Raw genomic sequence first — 20,635 nt, forward strand, 5'->3', positions numbered from 1 at the left:
TACGGGTTCAAGTCACTATAACAGCAAACTCAGCTTCCACCGCTTCCCAAAAGACACCAGACTTCGTGCGCAGTGGCTGCACAAGATTCGCAGGACGGGATTTTCGGTAACTCAGCATTTGAAGGTATGCAGCCAACATTTTGAAAAAGTCCAAATTCGTATTATTGCTAAGGGTAGACGAGTTTTGGCTGCAAGCACCGTGCCATCATTGTTTGAATGGAACAACTACGCTAACAGCAAGACACGGGCCGGTGTTTGGGAGCGCCGGACTCAACCAACATCAAGTCCGGATCCAGGGGGCCCAGTGGAGACTGAGGAGGAGATTGATGAACCTATGGTCCCAATGCTTGAGAACCACGACTATGGAGCCAGTTGCATGGTGTGTGTCAACCAGGAGCAGTATGTAAAAATGCATGAGGAAATCGAAGCGCTGACAGCAGCTCTACACACTCCATCTGGAAAAATCAATTGGACTCGAGCTGTTTGCTTCAGATTTTACACCAGGTAAGATATCTACAACAAATTTATCAAGCTAAGTTAATAGTTGTAAGATCAACATTTGACGTTACTGTAAGTGATTGCATCTATTGTCTGTTTTGGTGTATTATTATTTTCTCTCTGTCTTCTTAATTTTAATGTTGAGCTTGTATGATAACTAATGCCAACTATAATATTGTATCTATATTTTAGATTCCCCTCATATGAGCATTTGATGGCATTTTGGAACCTGATCAGTACAGCTACAGCCAAAATGGTTAGGGTCGCCAGAGCAAGGGAAACCTATGCCACTAGCACGACAGCTGAAGGCCCTTTAATCAGGCCGACTGTATGTACAATTCCAAGGGCCCCTGGCTGACAGGGGCCCAAAAAATAGGTAAAAATTAATATAAAATTATTAAACCATCATCATTAAGAATATTTTTTTTTCAAATATAGTGATAAAATCAATGATCTCTTTGTTTTTACTTGATTATGGCAGTAAAAGTTAAATATCCCCATTGACCAAAAAGTGAACATCCATATTGACTGACTACCCCCCTGTATCTGCATGAAATTGTTTGGTCCTGCCTAAGTGCACTGCCTAGTAGCACTCAGCAGTTTCTAGAACGCTACAGTCATCATCATGCTACCTAGTACTAAAAGAAAATCCGGTTTTCAAAAAAGGAAAGAGAGAAAGGAGAGAGGAGAGGCAAATGAAAGGGTGTCAATATGTGACCCAGTTTTTCTCCAAGAAAGGTAGGTAGCCTATAGTCTGTGAGTGGTAGAAATGAACCTGTTAGCTTAATGTCCATAGTGATGTAAGCTAACTACAGACTAGTGTTAGCCTACATTTCACTCTTTTTTAACCTACATTTAATCAGTGCAGGTAAATGGTTAGCAAGATATGCATAGTAAACCAGTTGTCCCTACCCCTTTTACCAGACCCAACAACAGATGAGTCAGAAGCAGCAGCCCTGTCTCCCCATAACTTTACCCCTCCCCGTCCCAATGAAGAAGGTGAGCAACCTTGTGTTGAATGACATGTCAGTTAGCATCATTGCAGGGAGTCTGTGGGAATTTCTCTCTCTTGCTCTTTTTTCGCCATTACAAAAAAGAAAATGAAATATTTTTTAATGACAGAAATTCAAACAAATTATTTTTCCAGATAATGATTAATGCTGGACTGTTGGAAACATTAAGTAATCTAACTCAGCCTGTATTAAAGTTACAGGCAATAATAAAATAAAATAATAAAATAATCCAGTTAGATTGAATTATGGCTATCATTAATGTTAAGACAATTTTCCATTTTGGGATTTTACAATAAAAATTACATTTAGACTGTAAAAGATGGCCTTTAGCACATTTTTTATGGTGGCTTTTAATCTTACATCAAATAGTGATGCATACTGTATGCAGACTGTTGCACGTACAACTCATTAACAGTAAATATTGTACTGGTAGTATTGAACTACAAGAAGCAAGACAGTTGCAAGCCTTCAAAGTTAGAGTTATGTAAAGCTTTTAATGGGTCAGTTAGGTCCTAGAGATGTGGTGACAACAGCTGCGCAGGGGGGGCCCAATGTGATTTTTTTTCATGGGGCCCAAAATTCCTGGTGGCGCCCCTGCACACAAGATTGAAAATGATGATTTTGAGCTAACACTCATTAAACATTTCTCCCCCCAGAAACTGCTGCCGATAGATGAACTATTCCTCTTCCTGACATACCTGTCCACCAGCTGTACCCAGAGGGAGCTGGGCCATAGATTTAACATCCACCGAGCAACAGTCAGCCGAATCATCGTGACCTGGGCCAACTTCCTCTACAGCCTACTGGGCTCGGTCTGTACATGGATGTCTCCAGCAGCTGTGAAGGCCAGTCTTCCATATGACTTTCATGGCAGCTACAGCGACACGCAAGTAGTCCTTGACTGCACAGAGCTACGGTGTCAAACTCCTTCATCCCTGCTCCTTCAGAGTGAAGTCTTCTCCAACTACAAGTCCCACTGCACCTTCAAGGCCATTGTGGGAATGTCCCCTCACGGAGCCCTGACTTTTGTGTCAGCACTCTTCGAGGGTTCCATGAGCGACAAGGAGGTGTTTCGTCAGTCAGGGATTACATCACTCTTAATACCTGACATGGCCATCATGGTTGATAAGGGCTTCTTGGTGGATGACCTTGTACGTGGGACTGTTCATTGTCCTGCCTTCCTCTCCGAGAGGACACAAATGCCGGAGGTGGATGTTCTGAAAACGCAGTCCATTGCTCGTTTGAGAGTGCACGTCAAGAGGATGATCTGAAGAGTTAAAGAAAATAAACTCTTTGATGCCACTATCCCTCTCTCCATCTCAGGGAGCATAAACCAGCTCTTCACAGTCACATGTCTCCTCTCAAATTACCAAAATGGACCTCTTGTCAAGAAATGGCGATATGAAGTTTGAAATTGTAGCCATACCACCATATCCTCCTTCTGATGAACTTAAGATTCATTCCTTAGCTGTTGTACGTTACATTTTTCTTTGCAAGTCTAATTTATGTACAATTGATTGATTCTCTCTCACATCTTTTATTTACTTATATATATTTATGATATACTATATATTTCTGTGGCTCAGTCCATAGGGACTTGAGTCCCCCTCAGGGGGATTAATAAAGTATATACAATAAAATAAAATAAAATAAAATAAAATGTGAACAAACTAGTGCATATTTTCTGCAGTTATTCACTCATGAATGTCTGACATTTCAGCCTGACGGCTCTAAAGGTGAAGTTCAATAAATTATAATATCATGGAAAAGTTAATTTATTTCATTAATTCAATTTAAAAAGGGGTAACACTTTATATTAAGGTACTGTAATAAGCGTTAATTAATGCTTAATAAGCACCAATTAACCAGTTAATGAGCACTTATAAGATGTGTATTACCATTAATAAGACTATATAAGTGTTAATTATAGCACAATTAACACAGTTATTATTGCATATAGGAGCATTATAAGCACTTAATAGAAACCTGATAACAGTTTATAAAGCTATCCTAAATATTAATTAATAAGATGTCTATTTACATTAAGTATGATTTATAAGGGTTAATTATAGAACAATAACCACATTTATTACTGGTTTATAAGACACTATAAAACCCTATCAAACAGTGTCGTGTAAAGGTTAATAAATTATTAATATGCTCTCAGGGCTCGAAACTAACGGTGTCCTGACGTCCTGTGGACTATAAAAATTGCTACTGGGACACAAAGATGATGTGCCTGGGACAATTCTGGGACAGCAAAAAAAAAAAAAAAAGTCAAATCAATATCGAAATGGTTATTAACAACGTCATTACGTATGGGTATCTGAACGTCTCTTTTGTCACTTGAATAGTTTCAACAGAGATATTGGATCTCCTTCATCCAATATCTCTGGTTTCAATAAAAACTTATGAACAGCAAAAATACAGTGGCTGTTGCTGCACCTGATGTGGCTCCACACGTGTGCGTATGCACACACACGGAACTCAACTCGCTCCATGACGGTCACGCTGGACGCCACTCGCCAGCTATGCTTGCCACTCCACATCAGAGCACAGAACCTAGCAATGCTGAGATGGTTGAAACAACTGATGCAAGCTCCTCCAGTGCCGCTCCAGTTGGAGTAGGATGCGACACTTGGCTTCAGGACTCTGAAGATGATGTTTCATCTGTTTCTGCCCCTGTGGTAAGTTAGTTTGTTTAAGTAGGCTATAGGCTAACGTTAGCTTGTTGATTTTTAGCTAGTTGTAGTTCTTTGCGATAGCTAACACTAGCAACTCAGCTAATCATGTACATGATGGCCTTAGAAAGTTATAAAATGTGACTGTGTGTCCTAAATTTTGATGTTTATGATAATGACGGTAACGTTACAGTTAATCAGAAGAGGTGTAACTACTTGGTTCATTCAGTCAGTAATAATTAGGCTAGCAACTTTAGCTACAGAGATGAAGGTCATACTTGAACTAGCAGCCAGTCATGTTTCTAAATTTCCTACATGTAAGCTGAGTATAACGTTAATGAACACCCAGATAACAGTAGTATGTGTTAGCAGAACCTTAGTGTGTAACTGTGACACTCAGACATTGACTTTGACCGCGATTAAGAGAGAGAGTGTGTGTGTGTGTGTGTGTGTATGTGTGTGTGTGTGTGTGTGCGTGCGTGTGTGCGCGTGTGTGTGTGTCGCGGCTCGTGGAGGGTGCCGCTAGAAATAGCTTCAGTAGCTAAGTGCGTCGCCAGTGATGTTCTGTGAGTTAAAGTGAGTGAAATGTGTGTGAAGATGCATATGGTTGAGATACAAGAGTGACAGTAAATGTGTGAAGCAGGATGAGCAGAGTGAATGTGTTAGGAGCATCGATGAGCTGTGTTATGTTGAGCAGGCTAATGGATATAGGCTGCGTCATGTTCATGCTAACTCCTGCTGATTGCTAACGCCATAGCCTGACTTCATTCCTCTCTGTCAGTAAGGTTAAAGGAGCATTTCATACATTTTGGCAATTGAAGTTTGTGTTTGTAGGCTCAGTGTGTAAGTGTCTTATTATCACTCTTGTGAAACCATTGTGAGAATAATTCAGTACTAGGCTGTGGATTAAAAACAAGGTAAATTAGATTAAATGTGTTTATGGGTTTAATTCTGAGCCTTCTCTTTCAGAAGGATGGGCTGACATTGCAGATGGTGTCAGATAGACTGCAGAAGATGACCCTGGCTCTTGTAGCCATGCGGGTAAACAAAATAAACTCCCTAGAGAGGAATTAATATGCTATGGTATATGTTTAGCAATCGTGACAGACAAAAGTTTTTTTCTTCTGTATTTCAGACAGTCCCAGGTCAGCATCTGAAGCAGTTCCTGGATGAAGTGGGACCTTTTCCCGGAAACACCTTCTCTGGTGTAAAACTCAACAGGAAACAGGTGGATGATGATGACTTCCACAAAGTGAAAGATAAACTAATCAATGGCTTCTGTGACAACCTCACCACGCAGCTTGGCAATCTTGATATGGGTGTCTTGAAGGCCACTGCCACCATGTTTGACCTAAGCAACTGGCCTGAAGACATCACTGACTTGGCCACCTTTGGCCTGGTCGATGTTGAGACTTTTGTCACTCACTTTCAGAAAACTAATGGGTTACAGGGAGCTTTGTGGAATACTGTATTCCCGAACAGTCAGTCTAAGTAACAAAACTTTTGAAAAAGCCAAATGAACTCAGATCAGATCAGAACACAATACTGGTTGCATTAAAAATCAATATGAAAAGGAAATATGTCCTTATGTTGTGTTTTCACCACCATTGGTAGGCTGAAGTCTCATCACGAGTGAATAAAGCAGCTAACTTTTAATCAATCTGCTCAAATGTTTAAGTTCAAATAACTCATGTTTGTCTTAGTATGCCATTTTGAGGAAATGAGATCCCCATGATCCTTTGCTAGAGAAAATAATAACATACTAGAGTGAAAAGAATACATCAGAATTCTTTAATGTTGAAATAATGATTGATATCTGGATGTTGCAATAGGTGCATAATTAATAGAATTATTAACTTCAGTGAGTGCATAATAAAGAGTTTATGAATGTCAACAAGACACTGTTCCCACTTTAGATCCAGTAGCTGCAAAGATGCATTATGAGCTGTTAACAAGTGCATATTAGTCATTTATTAACCTTTATACGACACTGTTCCCACTTTAGATCCAGTAGCTGCAAAGATGCATTATGAGCTGTTAATAAGTGCATATTTATAGTTTATTAACATTTATACGACACTGTTCCCACTTTAGATCCAGTAGCTGCAAAGGATCATTATTTACTATTAATAAGTGCATAATTAAGCATTTATTAACCATAACATGGCATTTATATTAACTTCTTATAGTCTCATTAATGTTAATAAACACCTTATTAATTTCATCTTATAGGGTCTTATAAACTAGTAATAAAAGTAGTTACTATTCTATAATTAACCCTTATAAATTATAATTAATGTAAATAGACATCTTATTAATATTTAGTATAGGTTTATAAACTGTTACCAAGGTTTCTGTTAAGTGCGTATAATGCTCCCATAACTAATTGGCACTTATTACAGTACCTTAATATAAAGTGGTACCCAAAAAGGCAAACTGTCATTTCATAGATTCATTACACACAAAGTGAAGTATTTAAGGCAATTACAACAAATGCCTGAAATACTTCACTTTGTGTGTAATGAATCTATGAAATGACAGTTTGCCTTTCTGAATTGAATTAATGAAATTAAGTTTTCCATGATATTATAATTTATTGAGCTGCACCTGTAGTTTTACATGCATAATCAGATAACATTTAAAGTGATGGGGCATCACTCTGTAGAGATGTAATTCTCACCTATAGTCATTCATCTGTATTAACCACATAAGTGTGACACATGACAGCTGGTTTTCTTTTGCTTCAGTTTTGATTTTAATAAAGCAGTCATCTGATGTTCCATAAATACAACGTTATGTTAACACACTTTGTTACACATTCAGCATTACATCAAATTAATACAAGTTCAAAATAAAACATATTTACATTATGCATAGTGACTGGATTTGAACACATTACATGTATTTCTGCATGTAGAAATGGAAATAAAACCTGTCCACTTTCTCTTTGATAACATATCACTGTCCTTATAAATTCTTTGAATTAGTATGTCTTCCTCAGCTGAGACAACAAAATCACACCAATTAATTCCTGTTATTAGCATCTGCCCTTGTACTTGAGGATTAAGCATGTGTTTGTTTGAGCTCCCAGTTTGCCTGAACTCATTTTGAGATACAGGCAGTCAACATAGCTTTTAACATTTGGACACTTTATTTTAATCAAACCAAACTGACATGGCTCTGAATGGTCAAAAATTAAACCATCTGGAGATGCCCCCAACCAAAGGGCGTCAGGGTGGATTACAAATCCACAGGGGTAGTGGTTGAACCTCTTCAACTGGCAGTACTCCCAGATGGCATCTGCCTCCATTTCGAGCCCCCTCTTCATAGCTGCAGTCTGACGGGTCCCCTGCACTATCCGGGGAGCCAGACTGTCGTCAGAGCTCTCTCTGACCTGAACCGTGAGGCAGTCAGTCTAGGCCACCTTAACTGATGCCATTTACCACATGAACTTTGTGCTCTGGTAGCACACTCAAATTTGTGCGCCATGTCCCAAGTGACCTCAAGACTTTTAAGGTGTAGCTGTTGTGGTTCACTACAGACAAACATGCAACTGGATGGCTGCAGGCGGTAATTCTAAAGAGGCAGAGATGGAGGTGGTGGAGCAGCATGGAAGGACAGGTCTCTCTTCACTGTTGCTAGTTGCTAGTTGCTGGTAGGACAATGGACTTCCGGCTTGAACCAGGCCAAGGGCAGAGTCAGCCAGAGGAATTTCACAGCTGATGCCCATGCTGCAGATCATCGGCGCCTCAGCTGCAGAGAAGTCCTTATACACCTCTGTCACCTAGGGATGTAACAAATCATAATTATCATATTATCGTTATTAGCATGTGGGCATGTTGCTCATTATGCACAGGCCCGCACACCACCACAAATAATTGTATTGTACCGTCCTGTGAAATTTGATATTGTTATATCCCTACTCACCTGAAGGACGGAGAGATCAGGTAAATCCCCACTGCGGCCTTTGTAGAGTGTGCTCCTGTGTGAAGCATAAAACTTACATAAGTGTCATGCACATATTTTCGTTCAAACAATCATGTACTGTAGAATATTGTAATAAATCTACAATATTCAGCTTTTACCTGTTGTTTACCTGTTGTTGCTCCACACTTTGGTTTAGCAGACAGCACAGCCATCCTATCCACAGGGCCTGGCTTTATACCCTATCAAGTTAGGCAGGATATAGTTTAGAAAATATCACCAACCCCTGTATAATGACTGTGCAACGGGTAAATATGCCTTTTTTCTTGACTTACCAAAGTTCTGGGTTTGTGCCATTGTTGTCTCCCTCGGCACAGCTTAGCACAGGGGGGACCACTGACACCTTCAGCTGAGAATAATGTGCTGACTGGAATAGTAAAGCCACACAGTGGTTACATAAAGCTACTCCAGCCACACATGTGCAGCTGTGATGCATCAGCTCCACGGGACTGGAATCTTTCCTCCTGCAAAAGTAAAATGTCATAGTTAATACTTATTAATCTTGGTTTGTTTCATTGTTTAATCATTCTTTTAGTACACAATCTGGGTTTTTGAATTTTTTTTTTATATCTAATAGCCACTGAGCAAATGTCATGTATGTTAGATTAGAGTATAACATTCCAACTGCACTAGATCAATATCCCTAATCAATTTCATTTGATTCATGATAGCCTAATACCTACAACTGGGGATGCACCGATGCGCTTTTTTCACCTCCGATACCGATATCTGAGGTTTAGTATCAATACAGAAAAAAACCAGACATCAGACTTGACTTAAACATTTCTTTGCTAACTTTTTTTTAAAACAAATATACAGATGTAAATGTACTGAATTACTTATTTATTTAATAAATGTGCACCAGTACAACAATCTTAAATAAGCCAATAGCTTCACAAGCTTGATAAACATTCAAAGTAAACAGTCAGCTCTTTATAATGGTTTAGTTTACCGCAAAAATGAATTTAACATCCAACGCAAAAAGAGCTGAATAAACCAATAGCTTCACTAGTTTGGTCAAACAACATGTAAAAATATAACAAAACCTCTCCTGCTTCAGTCAGTGCAATAAGGAATATAAAACCCAATGTAAAATAAAGGATCTGAAACTGAGAAAAACAGCTTGAAAAATAGCTTGACTGCCTTGGTCAAACAACATGTAAAAATAAACAGGAACAAAACCTCTTTGAAATGGTTCAGTTAGTGCAATTAGGGATTCAAAATCCACTGTAAAATAAAATAAAATAAATACTAAATTAATAAAGGAGTTACAATAGCTTCACTAGCTTGGTTGGTAGACATTCAAAATAAACAGCAATCTTTTTTTTTTTTTTTTTTACAATGGCTTAGTGCAAATGGGAATTAAACATCCATTACAAAAGCAGCTGAATAAACCAATAACTTCATTAGCTTGGTAAAAACAAAAACAAAAAATCAGGTAGTCCCAACTTGTCAAGTTTTTTCACCACTAGAGGGGGCAGAATGCCCTTGGATGGATGCCAATCCAGTGTCTGACTCAGAGAGAGAGAGAGAACATTTTACATTTGAAGATTTTGTTGTGTTTAGCCTTAAGTTACACACATACCACTCAGTGTCAGTGACCTGCTCAAGCAGATTTCTCAAGCTTCTCAAGCTCAGGCTTAAGCATCACTGGCAGGTTCTTGCTTAGGAAAGCAAGCATTTCTGCTCTCTCGGCTGTGAGTCTGTTTCGCTTCTCATCCAGGATGGTGGAGACTGTGCTGAACAGCCTTTCACTTTTGACGCTAGTGCAGGGCTCACGGAGGTATTTGAAGGCAGCGGTAGCAAGGCCGGGAAACCACTGGTTGGTTGACTCCACTGGTTGACAGTATGGAAAGTGCATACAGAGGTTCATCTTCCACAGTGCTAAAGCGCTTGTCAACGGCTTCTAAGATGGTCTTTTTCATGGTTTTAATCCCAGAGTCAGCCTCGGTTTCCATAGAGAGGAGATATTTCAGAACGGTGACACTTGGGACAACATCAGCAGTGGAGGCTGTGGCTGAACTCACCTTCCTTGTAAACTCCTCAAACGGTTCAAGACAGGTCATTGTTTTCTCAAGCGTGGCCCACTGGTTTGCTGTGAGTGTTGTGGGCAGGTCATGGTCAGCTGTATAAGCAGATAGTGCTCGCTTCAGTTCCATCAGACTCTCTATCACGAAGTAGGTGCTATTCCACCTGGTTTTGATGTCCTGCTGCAGGCGTTTTGGTTACATATTCATCTCAAGCTGGATATCTTGCAGCCATGAATATGCAAGTGGAGAACGTTTAAAGTGTCTAACAATCTGCCTCCCACTTAAATCAGTCAATCAATCAATTTTATTTATAAAGCCCAATATCACAAATCACAATTTGCCTCACAGGGCTTTACAGCATACGACATCCCTCTGTCCTTAGGACCCTCGCAGCGGATAAGGAAAAACTCCCCCCCAAAAAAAACCTTTGACGGGGGAAAAAAAATGGTAGAAACCTCAGGAAGAGCAGCTGAGGAGGGATCCCTCTTCCAGGATGGACAGACATGCAATAGATGTCGTACAGAACAGATCAACATAATAAATTAACAGTAATCGCAACGGCATCACTCACAGCGTGCTGTGATTGAAGTCCCTTGTTGACAACAAGCTGCACTGTAAGTGCAACACAGCTTAAACTACGCACTCCCATGTTGTCCATCGCCTTTCGCATGTTGCTGCTGTTGTCCCTCAGAATCACATGGACTTTGCTCAATGGAATTTGCCACTTGTCAAACATTTCCGTTACGGTAGCTGCAATCGCGTCACTGGTGTGTGACCCACGGAAGTTTGTTGTATTTCACATTGCACTGTGTGGCACAAAACTCTGATCCAGTCAGTGTGCTGTTAAACTTAAAAGTGACATGGGGGAAACGTCAGAGCTCCAGATATCTGATGTGTGTTTGCACACTTTACCATGCAGTTCAGGTAGAGCCATCTTGGACAAATATTTTCGGCTAACCATGTCGTACCGTGACTCCAGGTGGTTTATTAGCAGGCAGAATCCCTTATCCCCAACAACCGACAGCGGTTGCCCATCCATAACACTTAAGTTCAGTATCCTCTCAGTGATTTTTGTTGCTTGCACACTATTACATGGAAATTTTTCACCTCTTTCCTTCATCTCCTTCAAAGTCCTCTTCTCCTTTTTGTTTATTCAGTTCAATGAATTCAGCCTGCTCTTTGACATGAAATCTCTGGAGGTGCTTGATTAAGTTGGTTGTGTTATAGCTTGAAGTTTTACCACTGCCCCTCGGAACATTTACTTTGCATGTATTACAAGTAGCCATCGAATGTGTTGGCTGAGGTAGCGTGAAAAAGTTCCAGATAGCAGATCATTTCACTCGCTCCATTTTGAAAACTAATGCGAGAGGTATACTTGCTGCAGACAACGTGTACACGTGCGCATCATGGCTGCCATGCGTATTTTGCGGTCATTTGTTGCGTACGCTGCTCACTTTGATGCGAGGTAGTGTGACGCGTGCGCAAGATGCAATATTGACATGAACATTAGAGGTGCTCATGCGAAGTAGACCTCTAGAGACCGTGAGCGTGAGGTCGAGCCGCACATACCATCTCCAATGACGGCAGAGACGACGCCTTTTCCTCTGCCGAGATCTTAAAAGACATAAAATTATAATCTCCTCTTCATCGAGAGTATCCATGTTTGTGTATAGCCTACTACATCCAGAAATACAGTGTCACCGCCTTCTTCGCTTTTTGCGACCTCTGTGTCTGAGTGCTGTGGTCTGCCCCTAGCGGAGACCACCAGTATCAGGTGTTTTGGCTGCGTTGACGAACAACCGTGCTGCAGCAAGTATACACACAGGCGAAGCCTGTATGTACGTGTATGTTTGGCCACGCAGCCAGTATACTTGTGCCCTAATGTGGGCCTCCGCACGGCCTGTTGCTAGCGCATGACGTCACTCACAGCACACAGCATAGAATTAGACTGAATAGATCAGCCCCTATGGATCGGGCCCATTGTCACCGATACCCAATCTAGAATTTTCTTCAATATCGGGACCAATACAGATACCAATATCGGATCCGTGCATCCCTACCTACAACACCAGCTTGCACCTTAAATGAATGACTGAGTTTAGGTAAAACATAGCTAATAACAACAGTGAGAGGCACAAGAAGATGCAAAAACAACTGATTGGCAAAAACAACTGATTGACAAAAACACATTAACCCAGTGGGGACCAGCTAAGTAAACCTACCTGCCTTCTCTAGCCACCGTTTTCATTCATTTACATCAAACATGAATGACTTTAGCTAAGTCCCCAGGAACATCAGGAACACTGGGTTATAATAAAGTACCTGTAACAACATCATAACATGAACAGTAACCCAGTGGGGACCAGCAAGGTAAACTTACCTGTTATTTTAACCACTCTTTTCATTATGCACAGATTTAAGAGTTAACATTACATTGAACATGTATGACCTTAGCTAAGTCCCCAGGAACATCGGGAACACTGGGTTATTGCAGCAACAGGCTTATAACTGTTGTCTTATTGATCCTAGCTTCACCATACACTCAAACTGTGAGGCTTCTCAGCTTTCTTGATGGATCTGTAACACAATACCCACACAACAACTTCACCTGTGCCCTGATCTTTGAATGACACTGAGAGGGACAGAAAGTTAATACAGTTAGCACAACAACTAACAATTAAAAAAATACAAAACAAACGCAAAGCTAAAGAATTAGCATGTCTCTAACGTTTGATGGTCAGCTAACGTCACCATATAATCTACTTACCCTCGTACTGGTAACTGGATATATACAGACGAAAACCCTTTTCCTGCTTGCTCTTGGGAGCAGGGGAGTGGGCATCCACAATACGATACACATCATTTATTGATATTTTTGGAAGAATTTGAAGACATCTTGTGAAATTCATGGTGACGCAGTGAAGCGGAAACTCCTTGGCCGCTTACGAAAATGGCGAAAATCTGAAGTACGTCACGAGGGTTGTGCACAGAGCCTATTACATATCATCTGCGACTTCAACACCAAGAACAGCACAATAGATTTTGTTTTTTTAATATAGGCAGCCTTAACATTGGAAATGGTAGTGAAGATGGATGAATTGAGAGAATATGGATTAGTTACACCATGTTTTCAAGCTCTATATCATGCTTGGGTTTAAATATTGTGAGATTTTGCTGTTATTGAGCATGATGATATTGTGATAAATTGGCATATACTAAGAGGGATTTCAAAATGCATCGGGCTGTAGCCTACAGAAGGAGGAACAGTCCGATCCTCTGGAGGTTAAGTCATTTCTCATTGATCAGCTGGAGGGTCAGAAAGGCTCTATAGGTACAAGCTAACTAAGTAAAATAAGCCATGTGTAAATCAGCCATATTCCTCAAGTCATTCTCTACACACTGTTCCCTTATTTAAACATGAGTTTCACATCATAGCCTAACAATTGTTGGAATAGATTCATGAACTGCTACTAGCGGCCCCTTCCTCCCAGCTAGTTTCCACCCTTTTTCCAAGCTGAATGGGAGTATTGAGGGCTGTTGTAATGATGATAAAATGATATGAAAATCAGGATGACAATATAAACTGTAAACATACAAATATGAAGAATAATTATACAGACAGTAAAAATTCCTGTATTACATTTTTCGGCATGTGTTGATAACTAAAATGAGACATGCAGTTGTAAGGGTTAAAAGGCTCAAAAATCACTTTCTATTATATTTAGTGCATTTGTCCAACCACTGAAACATTGATTGGACAGTCAATGGTTCAGCCTTTCTACCATTTACAGTACTGGGAATATTGCTTGGTAAGTGAATAGTGGTCTGTGTGTTGCCATGCCAACCACAACAGCTGTCAGTGCACCTTCTGTAAGAATGACAAATGATTTTAATTAGAGGGGTTCTAAATTGGTGGGATATCCCTCTCCATGGAGATGCTTATCCAAGCCTGATCAAACTGGACTCACTCTGCCAACAACTCTGACCAGGCCTAATTACAACACAGGCCCTCCTGGGCTCATCATTATTCACAGAGTACACCGGCAATTCTGGTGCCAGTCACTGTGTGACATTTTTCATAAAGGATAACAATGTGGCGTCACCTATGGCAGCATTATGTCTGCAGTTACAGATGAGACTAAAGATACAAAGTTTCCATAATTTCTGTAAATTAAATTTGTCAATGCTTTTAAAGAATTCATTTTATGGAATTTTTTTAGTTGTTCTCCTGTGTGATCACAACTGCGAAAAAACACACACAAAATGATTGTCCTCCAGCGCACATTTAGCTTAAGTTAAAAGACCTTGTTAAGACACATTAACAAAAAGATTATATTTGCCACCCATTCTCATTCCCAGGGCTTCAAATACACTAGCTTGGTCAATGGCCCTCGACCTCTGATACTGACGCACAAGGCAAGTTAGTTATTTTTGTGAAATAATCAATCAATCAATCAATCAATCAATCAATCAATTCATTTATTTGTCACATGAAATCATTAAAGACACAGTTCCAATGAAATTACATCCTGCCAGGTCATTCAGCTGGTGCATTAAAGACAAGATTGAACATATATATGTGTATGATTGAGCAGTCCCATCGGAACGGACACAACATATTTGTCCATTCTGATAGTCACTAGGCAATTGTGGAGTCATGAAATCTTGCTGTGACTTGGCTGACAGAAATGACAGACTACACATTGGGCCACGACTAGTCATCCCTGGTCATCTTCTCCTCTCAGATTCTCCTTGGATTATTCTTGTCCTATTTTTATCATTATTAGTATTATTATTTCAGCCACTGTGGCTATTCATGTCCTAGCCGAAATGTTATTGTAGAAATGTGAAAAGTGCCACCAGATGGCATGAGCTACATTTGAAGCACTGCATGAATTCTCCACAAGTTCCTGCAAATGTTTCACAATAAGAGCCTTTTTGAAAAATAGAGGGATTGGTAGGTGGGAGGGAGGTGTTGAGTTTGAAATGACGGCACGATGCATTAACTACAACAGGGCAAACAGGATCACATTAAAAACAAAAACAGAAAAATACAGAGGAATGAGAAATAAAAGCTTGTGTCTGGAAATAAAGGCCTGTTTTGAATGTAGTGTGTTTCAAATTAAGCTGGTGCCCTCTGCAGTTGTGGTAAGTGCAGGCCCCACCACTGTTTGTGAATTTTAGTCCTTTATATCCTTGATGCTAATGGCAGTACTCACCGGGTTGCTAAAGGGCCTCTGCTATTGCACACCATAATTTTTCCTTTTTTACCCTGTGTGGTAACATCCCTGCAGGAAATATCTAAAAGGCGTTATTATACAGTCGTCCACGGCAACAGATTGTTTTGTGTTCCTATTGGTCAAAATGACAGCTGTGATTTCAAGAGTTGTGGACGACAAAAAGAAAATTAAACATGCTGGACTTTCTGTGAGCAACTTTCTGTTGCCATCGGTTGTCATCTGCTACACACTCTATGCACTACATGGGGTAAAGGATGAATTATCATGCATGACACTCATAGTCATTCATAATCCAGGCTGACACCGTACGACAGCCGCGTTGGGCTATAAATGGGCTGATATTGTGAAGTCTGAACCTGGCATTAATGATTCTCCTAGACTTAATATTATTGCACCTTGTGTAAACATCCTTTGGGTAGGTGTAACTGTCGAATATATGAAATGTGCCTTTAACATGGTGTATACTGTGTCGCTTAGCAGCAATGTCATCAAGCAGCACCTGTTATGATTTGAGTCTGTTGAGAGCGCACCTAACGCTGGTCGGACGTATACTTATGAGCTCCTGCTTTTGATTTTATCTCTCAACATAACAGTGATGGTAATAAATACGTGTGGTGACTAGTCTCTTCATGTATGAAAATATAGTAGCCATACAACTGGGCTTGGTAAGGTTGGAGTGTTTTTAAGTTAATGTAAAAATAAACAATGAGCATTTGTGAAATCCCGCACTCGTGTGTATGGGGTGCTGTTTGTAAAGTGGCTCACGCTCAACATTTTGCCACATTTAGCTTCAAACAATGTTTAAAAAAGTGTTGTGAATTTTTTAACGTCACCTTTTACCACATTTACAGCATTATTTGTTAACTTAGAAATATATTAAATAGTTAAATCTAAATATTAAATGTGGCACCTAAATGTTAAATGTTAAATCTAAATATTAAATCTAAATCTAAATCTAAATGTTATATCTAAATATTAAATCTAAATCTAAATGCTGAATCTAAAGGTTAAATGTTAAATCTAAATGTTCTGGGTGAAACTAAATATTTAGCTAATATGCAAATTCACACTGCCTGTCACCAGAAGTACCAAAGTAAAATCTCGAGATGGTCAGACTGTGTTTATAGAATCAAATAAGGAATTAAAACTTATCGGGGGAAATGAACACTTGAACATACATTAGCATGATAATAACTACCTAAAATAACAAAAAACATGTTTGGAGAAATTTTATTTGACGTGTACTTTGAGTTGTGTTGTTGAGTTGTTGTTGAGTTGTAACTAAGACATCCCCTGGAAAAAAATATTTTTTTCACAGACCATTTAGAGTTAATGAGTCATTACAGACACCGCTAACAGCTAGTGGTTAGCCCCTAAACTCTGCTGGTTTTCTACCCGCAAGTATTTGTAAACAACAAGGCGATTCCCTCCGAAGGGACACTAACAACTCAAAGTACACGTCAAATAAAATTTCTCCAAACATGTTTTGTGTTATTTTAGGTAGTTATTATCATGCTAATGTATGTTCAAGTGTTCATTTCCCCCAATAAGTTGGTTTTAATCCGTTATTTGATTCTATAAACACAGTCTGACCATCTCAAGCTTTTATTTTGGTACTTCTGGTGACAGGCAGTGTGAATTTGCATATTAGCTAAATATTTAGTTTCACCTGGAACATTTAGATTTAACATTTAACATTTAGATTTAGATTTAGCATTTAGATTTAACATTTAGATTTAGATTTAGATTTAATATTTAGATTTAGAATTTAGATTTAACATTTAGATTTAGATTTAATATTTAGATTACATTTAGATTTAGCATTTAGATTTAACATTTAGATTTAGATTTAGCATTTAGATTTAGATTTAATATTTAGATTTAGATTTAGCATTTAGATTTAACATTTAGATTTAACATTTAGGTTCTACATTTAATATTTAGATTTAACTATTTAATATATTTCTAAGTTAACAAATATTGCTGTAAATGTGGTAAAAGGTGACATTAAAAAATTCACAACACTTTTTTAAACATTGTTTGAAGCTAAATGTGGCAAAATGTTGATGTTATTTTCAGCGTGAGCCACTTTACAAACGGCACCCCATACATGTGGACGTGAGTTTCTGCCTGTCGTCTCACTCCAAAGAGCTACACGGACCCAAAACCATTACATAGGGTAGAGCAGTGCCTGTTGCACGTTCAGTCGAACAAACCACCCTTTGCTAGCTCTTGCAGTCTTGTTAGACCTCAAGTACCTGAGCTGAAACAGTCCCTTGCCTAAGTGCCAGTAGATCACGCCTATAGCGCTCTAACAGCACAAGCCAAGCATATAACACAATGAAGGTTACAATATCATAACCCCAGTTCTATTAGCACAGGCAAAGCCCTCAACTGCACTCTTTGGGTAATACTCCTCCAATCATGAGCACGCAGTTGTTCACTGAAATTTGCATAAATGTAGCTGGCCAATCAGGATAAATTGACAACGAGCATACGAGCAACAGGGTCTGAGGAAGATGGCCTTTGCTAATAGAACTAAGGTTACAATATTGTAACCTTTGGTTTATCTCACACAAGCTTCACCCTCTACTGGACTTTATGGTACAGTGGGTGGAGCCCAATAAATGAATGCCCTATCACGACATAACATCCACCCAGCCACACTGATCCTGACCAGCTAAAGGTTGCCAAACTCTGCCTACTTATTTATAAACTAGGCCATTGCAGTGAAGAACTAGGGGGCCCCAGGCAACTCAGGTAGTGGACAACCAAACTGGGTGGAGCCATGACCTAACCTTGCAAGGGTCGAAAGACAAGCAATAGACATCACATTTTCACCAAGGAGCATGAAAACATGTTGGTGTATCATGTCCAGGGGGAGAGTCAGGTACAAGACAGCTGACATACACCCAACCCTTTTCACTAGTCCTGTTTCCAGTGAGCACAGACGATGAAGAGGGAGTCCAACATGCCCAAAAGATAGAAATGTACGAATCGACAGGGTGTAGACCACAATGCCGTCATACATTTGTCCTCAACGCTAACCCTGCTGATCAAGGCTGCCGCCTTGGGAGGGTCCGCGCCTGCCTGTAGGCTTTGGAGGTGCAATCATCCCACAAGGTGTTTCTTGGACAGGGACTTACTCACTACACCATCACCTTAGCCAAACAAACAGCTCTTCAGTGCATCTGATGGGGGTCATATGTTCAACATAACATGCCAATGCACAAACTGAGCAGAGCAGATACCATTTTGCCTCCCTGTCCCCCTCATGGGGTGGAGGACAAGTGTTTGTCAGTTGTGTTTTGCCTGACTCCCATCTGGGCATGATACACAAACATGTTTCCCTGCTCCTTGATGACAAAGGAAATGTGGTGTACAGGGTGTCTGTGTAAAATCCCCTGCTAGAGGATGATCGACGTCACTGCACGCCACTCCTACTCTGCTATGCAACTGCCACGGCTTCTCAGTTCTGCAATGATTTTTTCCTTTGTTGCAGCAGTGTGCGTTGGTGACAATGTAAGTTATCGTAGATGTGAAAGTTCATGGCGCTAGGGTGTTGATGTCAGTACTGCAGGGTAGATGCTAACGATAATTAGCATGCTATTAGCTTACCTGAAGAGGTGCTCATCTGGGGAAATGAGTAGATGTAATCCAGTCTATATGCTATTAATTGTTACCCCTAAGCTGCAGCGTGTTTGTCTAATCGCTTGTGCTGTTGAGTTGTATTACTGTTATACTGCTATGATTGCTATGAATAGCGTACTCCCTAACTCAGTAGCGGACCGAAGCAACTCTGACACTCTAGCTTGGTCACATGACCTACTTCTTGTTAAAGCAAGTCCATATTTATCTATGTGCCTGCCCCTGACCCATTGTGGTTACTGACTGACATGTCATTTCTTTTATGTAATTGAGACCATGTAAGTCCCAAGTTAAAGCCGCTACAAGGAACTTTTAACTGGATTTGCAAAAGTCTCTCCTTTCTGCTTATGTCTGTGCGTGACCATCAGTGTGAAGATAAGCTATTTCTATATAGTGTATATCCATACCTTTAGGAAACTGTCTCCGGGTCCGCCCCAGGTCGCTTCCAGGACGAAACTATTTATGGCACTCAGACGGCAAACGTCATCTTACCTAGCTGCTTACATATATAGTGACTCTTATAAATAGGTGCTATTCCTCCTCCTCGACCCGACGTCCGCGGGGAGTTAAAATAGCAGCAATCATCGGGTAAAAGTTCTGTGATAGCACTGGACTCACCAACAGTCAGCCACGTCTCAGTTGCACAGAGAAAATCCAATCCTCGGGAAGTCAGGAAATCCTTCAGGATAAATGTTTTGTTCGCTAGGGATCTAGCATTTACTAGCCCAATCCTGGCAGAGCCGGCGGGTCCACGGCATTAGCTGTCTGGGGAGCCACACACAGAGGCCACAGGTTGTGCAGATTCACCCCACGCCAGCGGGGACAAGGAGAGCAGGGGCCGCGGGGCTGGAACACCTCATCCGAGCCGACGACAGGTACCAGCCAGGCGTCGACAGGGTCCAGCGAGTGCCAAGAAATAAAGAGGCGAGGCACTGCTCCATACTCAGTCCAAGAAGTCGTGGAAGTGCTCGCCAAACAGGCCTTCAGCCTTACCAGCCGACCGCTGCGTTTACCCCAGCGGTGGTGGCACTTACGCCAGAGAGGTGGAGCTGGGGTGCGGCAGAGGTGAGCTGGGATCCCCGATAGGAGCGGGGGCAAAGTTTTCCCGTCTTGTTGTTTCATTCATCCCCAAAACAAACACATGCACGAGCCAAGTAAGCGTCTTTACGACAATTCGCGCTAGAGCTCATGGGAAACGTAGGCTTCATTCCGACAAAACACTACCGCTTTTGTCCACAGGGTCGCCAAAATCAACTCAAAATGAAAGTTTCTTGTAGGGGCTTTAATGGCACTGTTTAGTAATTATTATTATTGTTATTCTGTTGCAGATCACAAACCACACATATACAGGCTTATTATGTTTGCAATAAACAGTTCATCTGAAGGAGAGAAGTTGCTGCATTTTCTCTGACCAGAAAATTAGGCCAGTTGTGCACAGCCAGACTACATCCAACCACACTGTTGTCTACAGTGTCTGTTGCTAATCATTCAGGCCCTGAAAGGTTAGACCATAGCAACACCCAGTTCAATTGCACACTACC

At 40.5% G+C, this 20,635-nt stretch overlaps 2 protein-coding genes and 1 pseudogene across 5 annotated transcripts in view; all 3 read left to right on the forward strand.

Moving 5' to 3' along the window:
* LOC117265132 (cell adhesion molecule DSCAM) overlaps window positions 1-20,635 on the forward strand; it is a 338,323-nt gene that overhangs the window by 113,495 nt on the left and 204,193 nt on the right. The window lies entirely within an intron of this gene.
* LOC144464614 (uncharacterized) lies at window positions 1,955-3,032 on the forward strand (annotated as a pseudogene).
* Window positions 4,006-5,961, forward strand: LOC144464615 (uncharacterized). Its single transcript, XM_078172129.1, has 3 exons — window positions 4,006-4,198; window positions 5,162-5,233; window positions 5,328-5,961. The coding sequence occupies exons 1-3, from the start codon at window positions 4,043-4,045 to the stop codon at window positions 5,685-5,687; spliced, it is 588 nt and encodes a 195-aa protein (XP_078028255.1). The 5' UTR covers window positions 4,006-4,042; the 3' UTR covers window positions 5,688-5,961.

Source organism: Epinephelus lanceolatus, chromosome 11 (assembly GCF_041903045.1).
Source record: "Epinephelus lanceolatus isolate andai-2023 chromosome 11, ASM4190304v1, whole genome shotgun sequence".
In the NCBI taxonomy this organism is placed as follows: domain Eukaryota; kingdom Metazoa; phylum Chordata; class Actinopteri; order Perciformes; family Serranidae; genus Epinephelus; species Epinephelus lanceolatus.

Bases quoted from the DNA above. Each gene is read 5' to 3' on its own strand.
- LOC144464615 (XM_078172129.1), top strand. From the start codon at position 4,043: ATGCTTGCCACTCCACATCAGAGCACAGAACCTAGCAATGCTGAGATG. The intron at 4,199-5,161 runs GTAAGTTAGTTT...CTTCTCTTTCAG, and splicing joins CATCTGTTTCTGCCCCTGTG to AAGGATGGGCTGACATTGCA. The intron at 5,234-5,327 runs GTAAACAAAATA...TCTGTATTTCAG, and splicing joins TGGCTCTTGTAGCCATGCGG to ACAGTCCCAGGTCAGCATCT.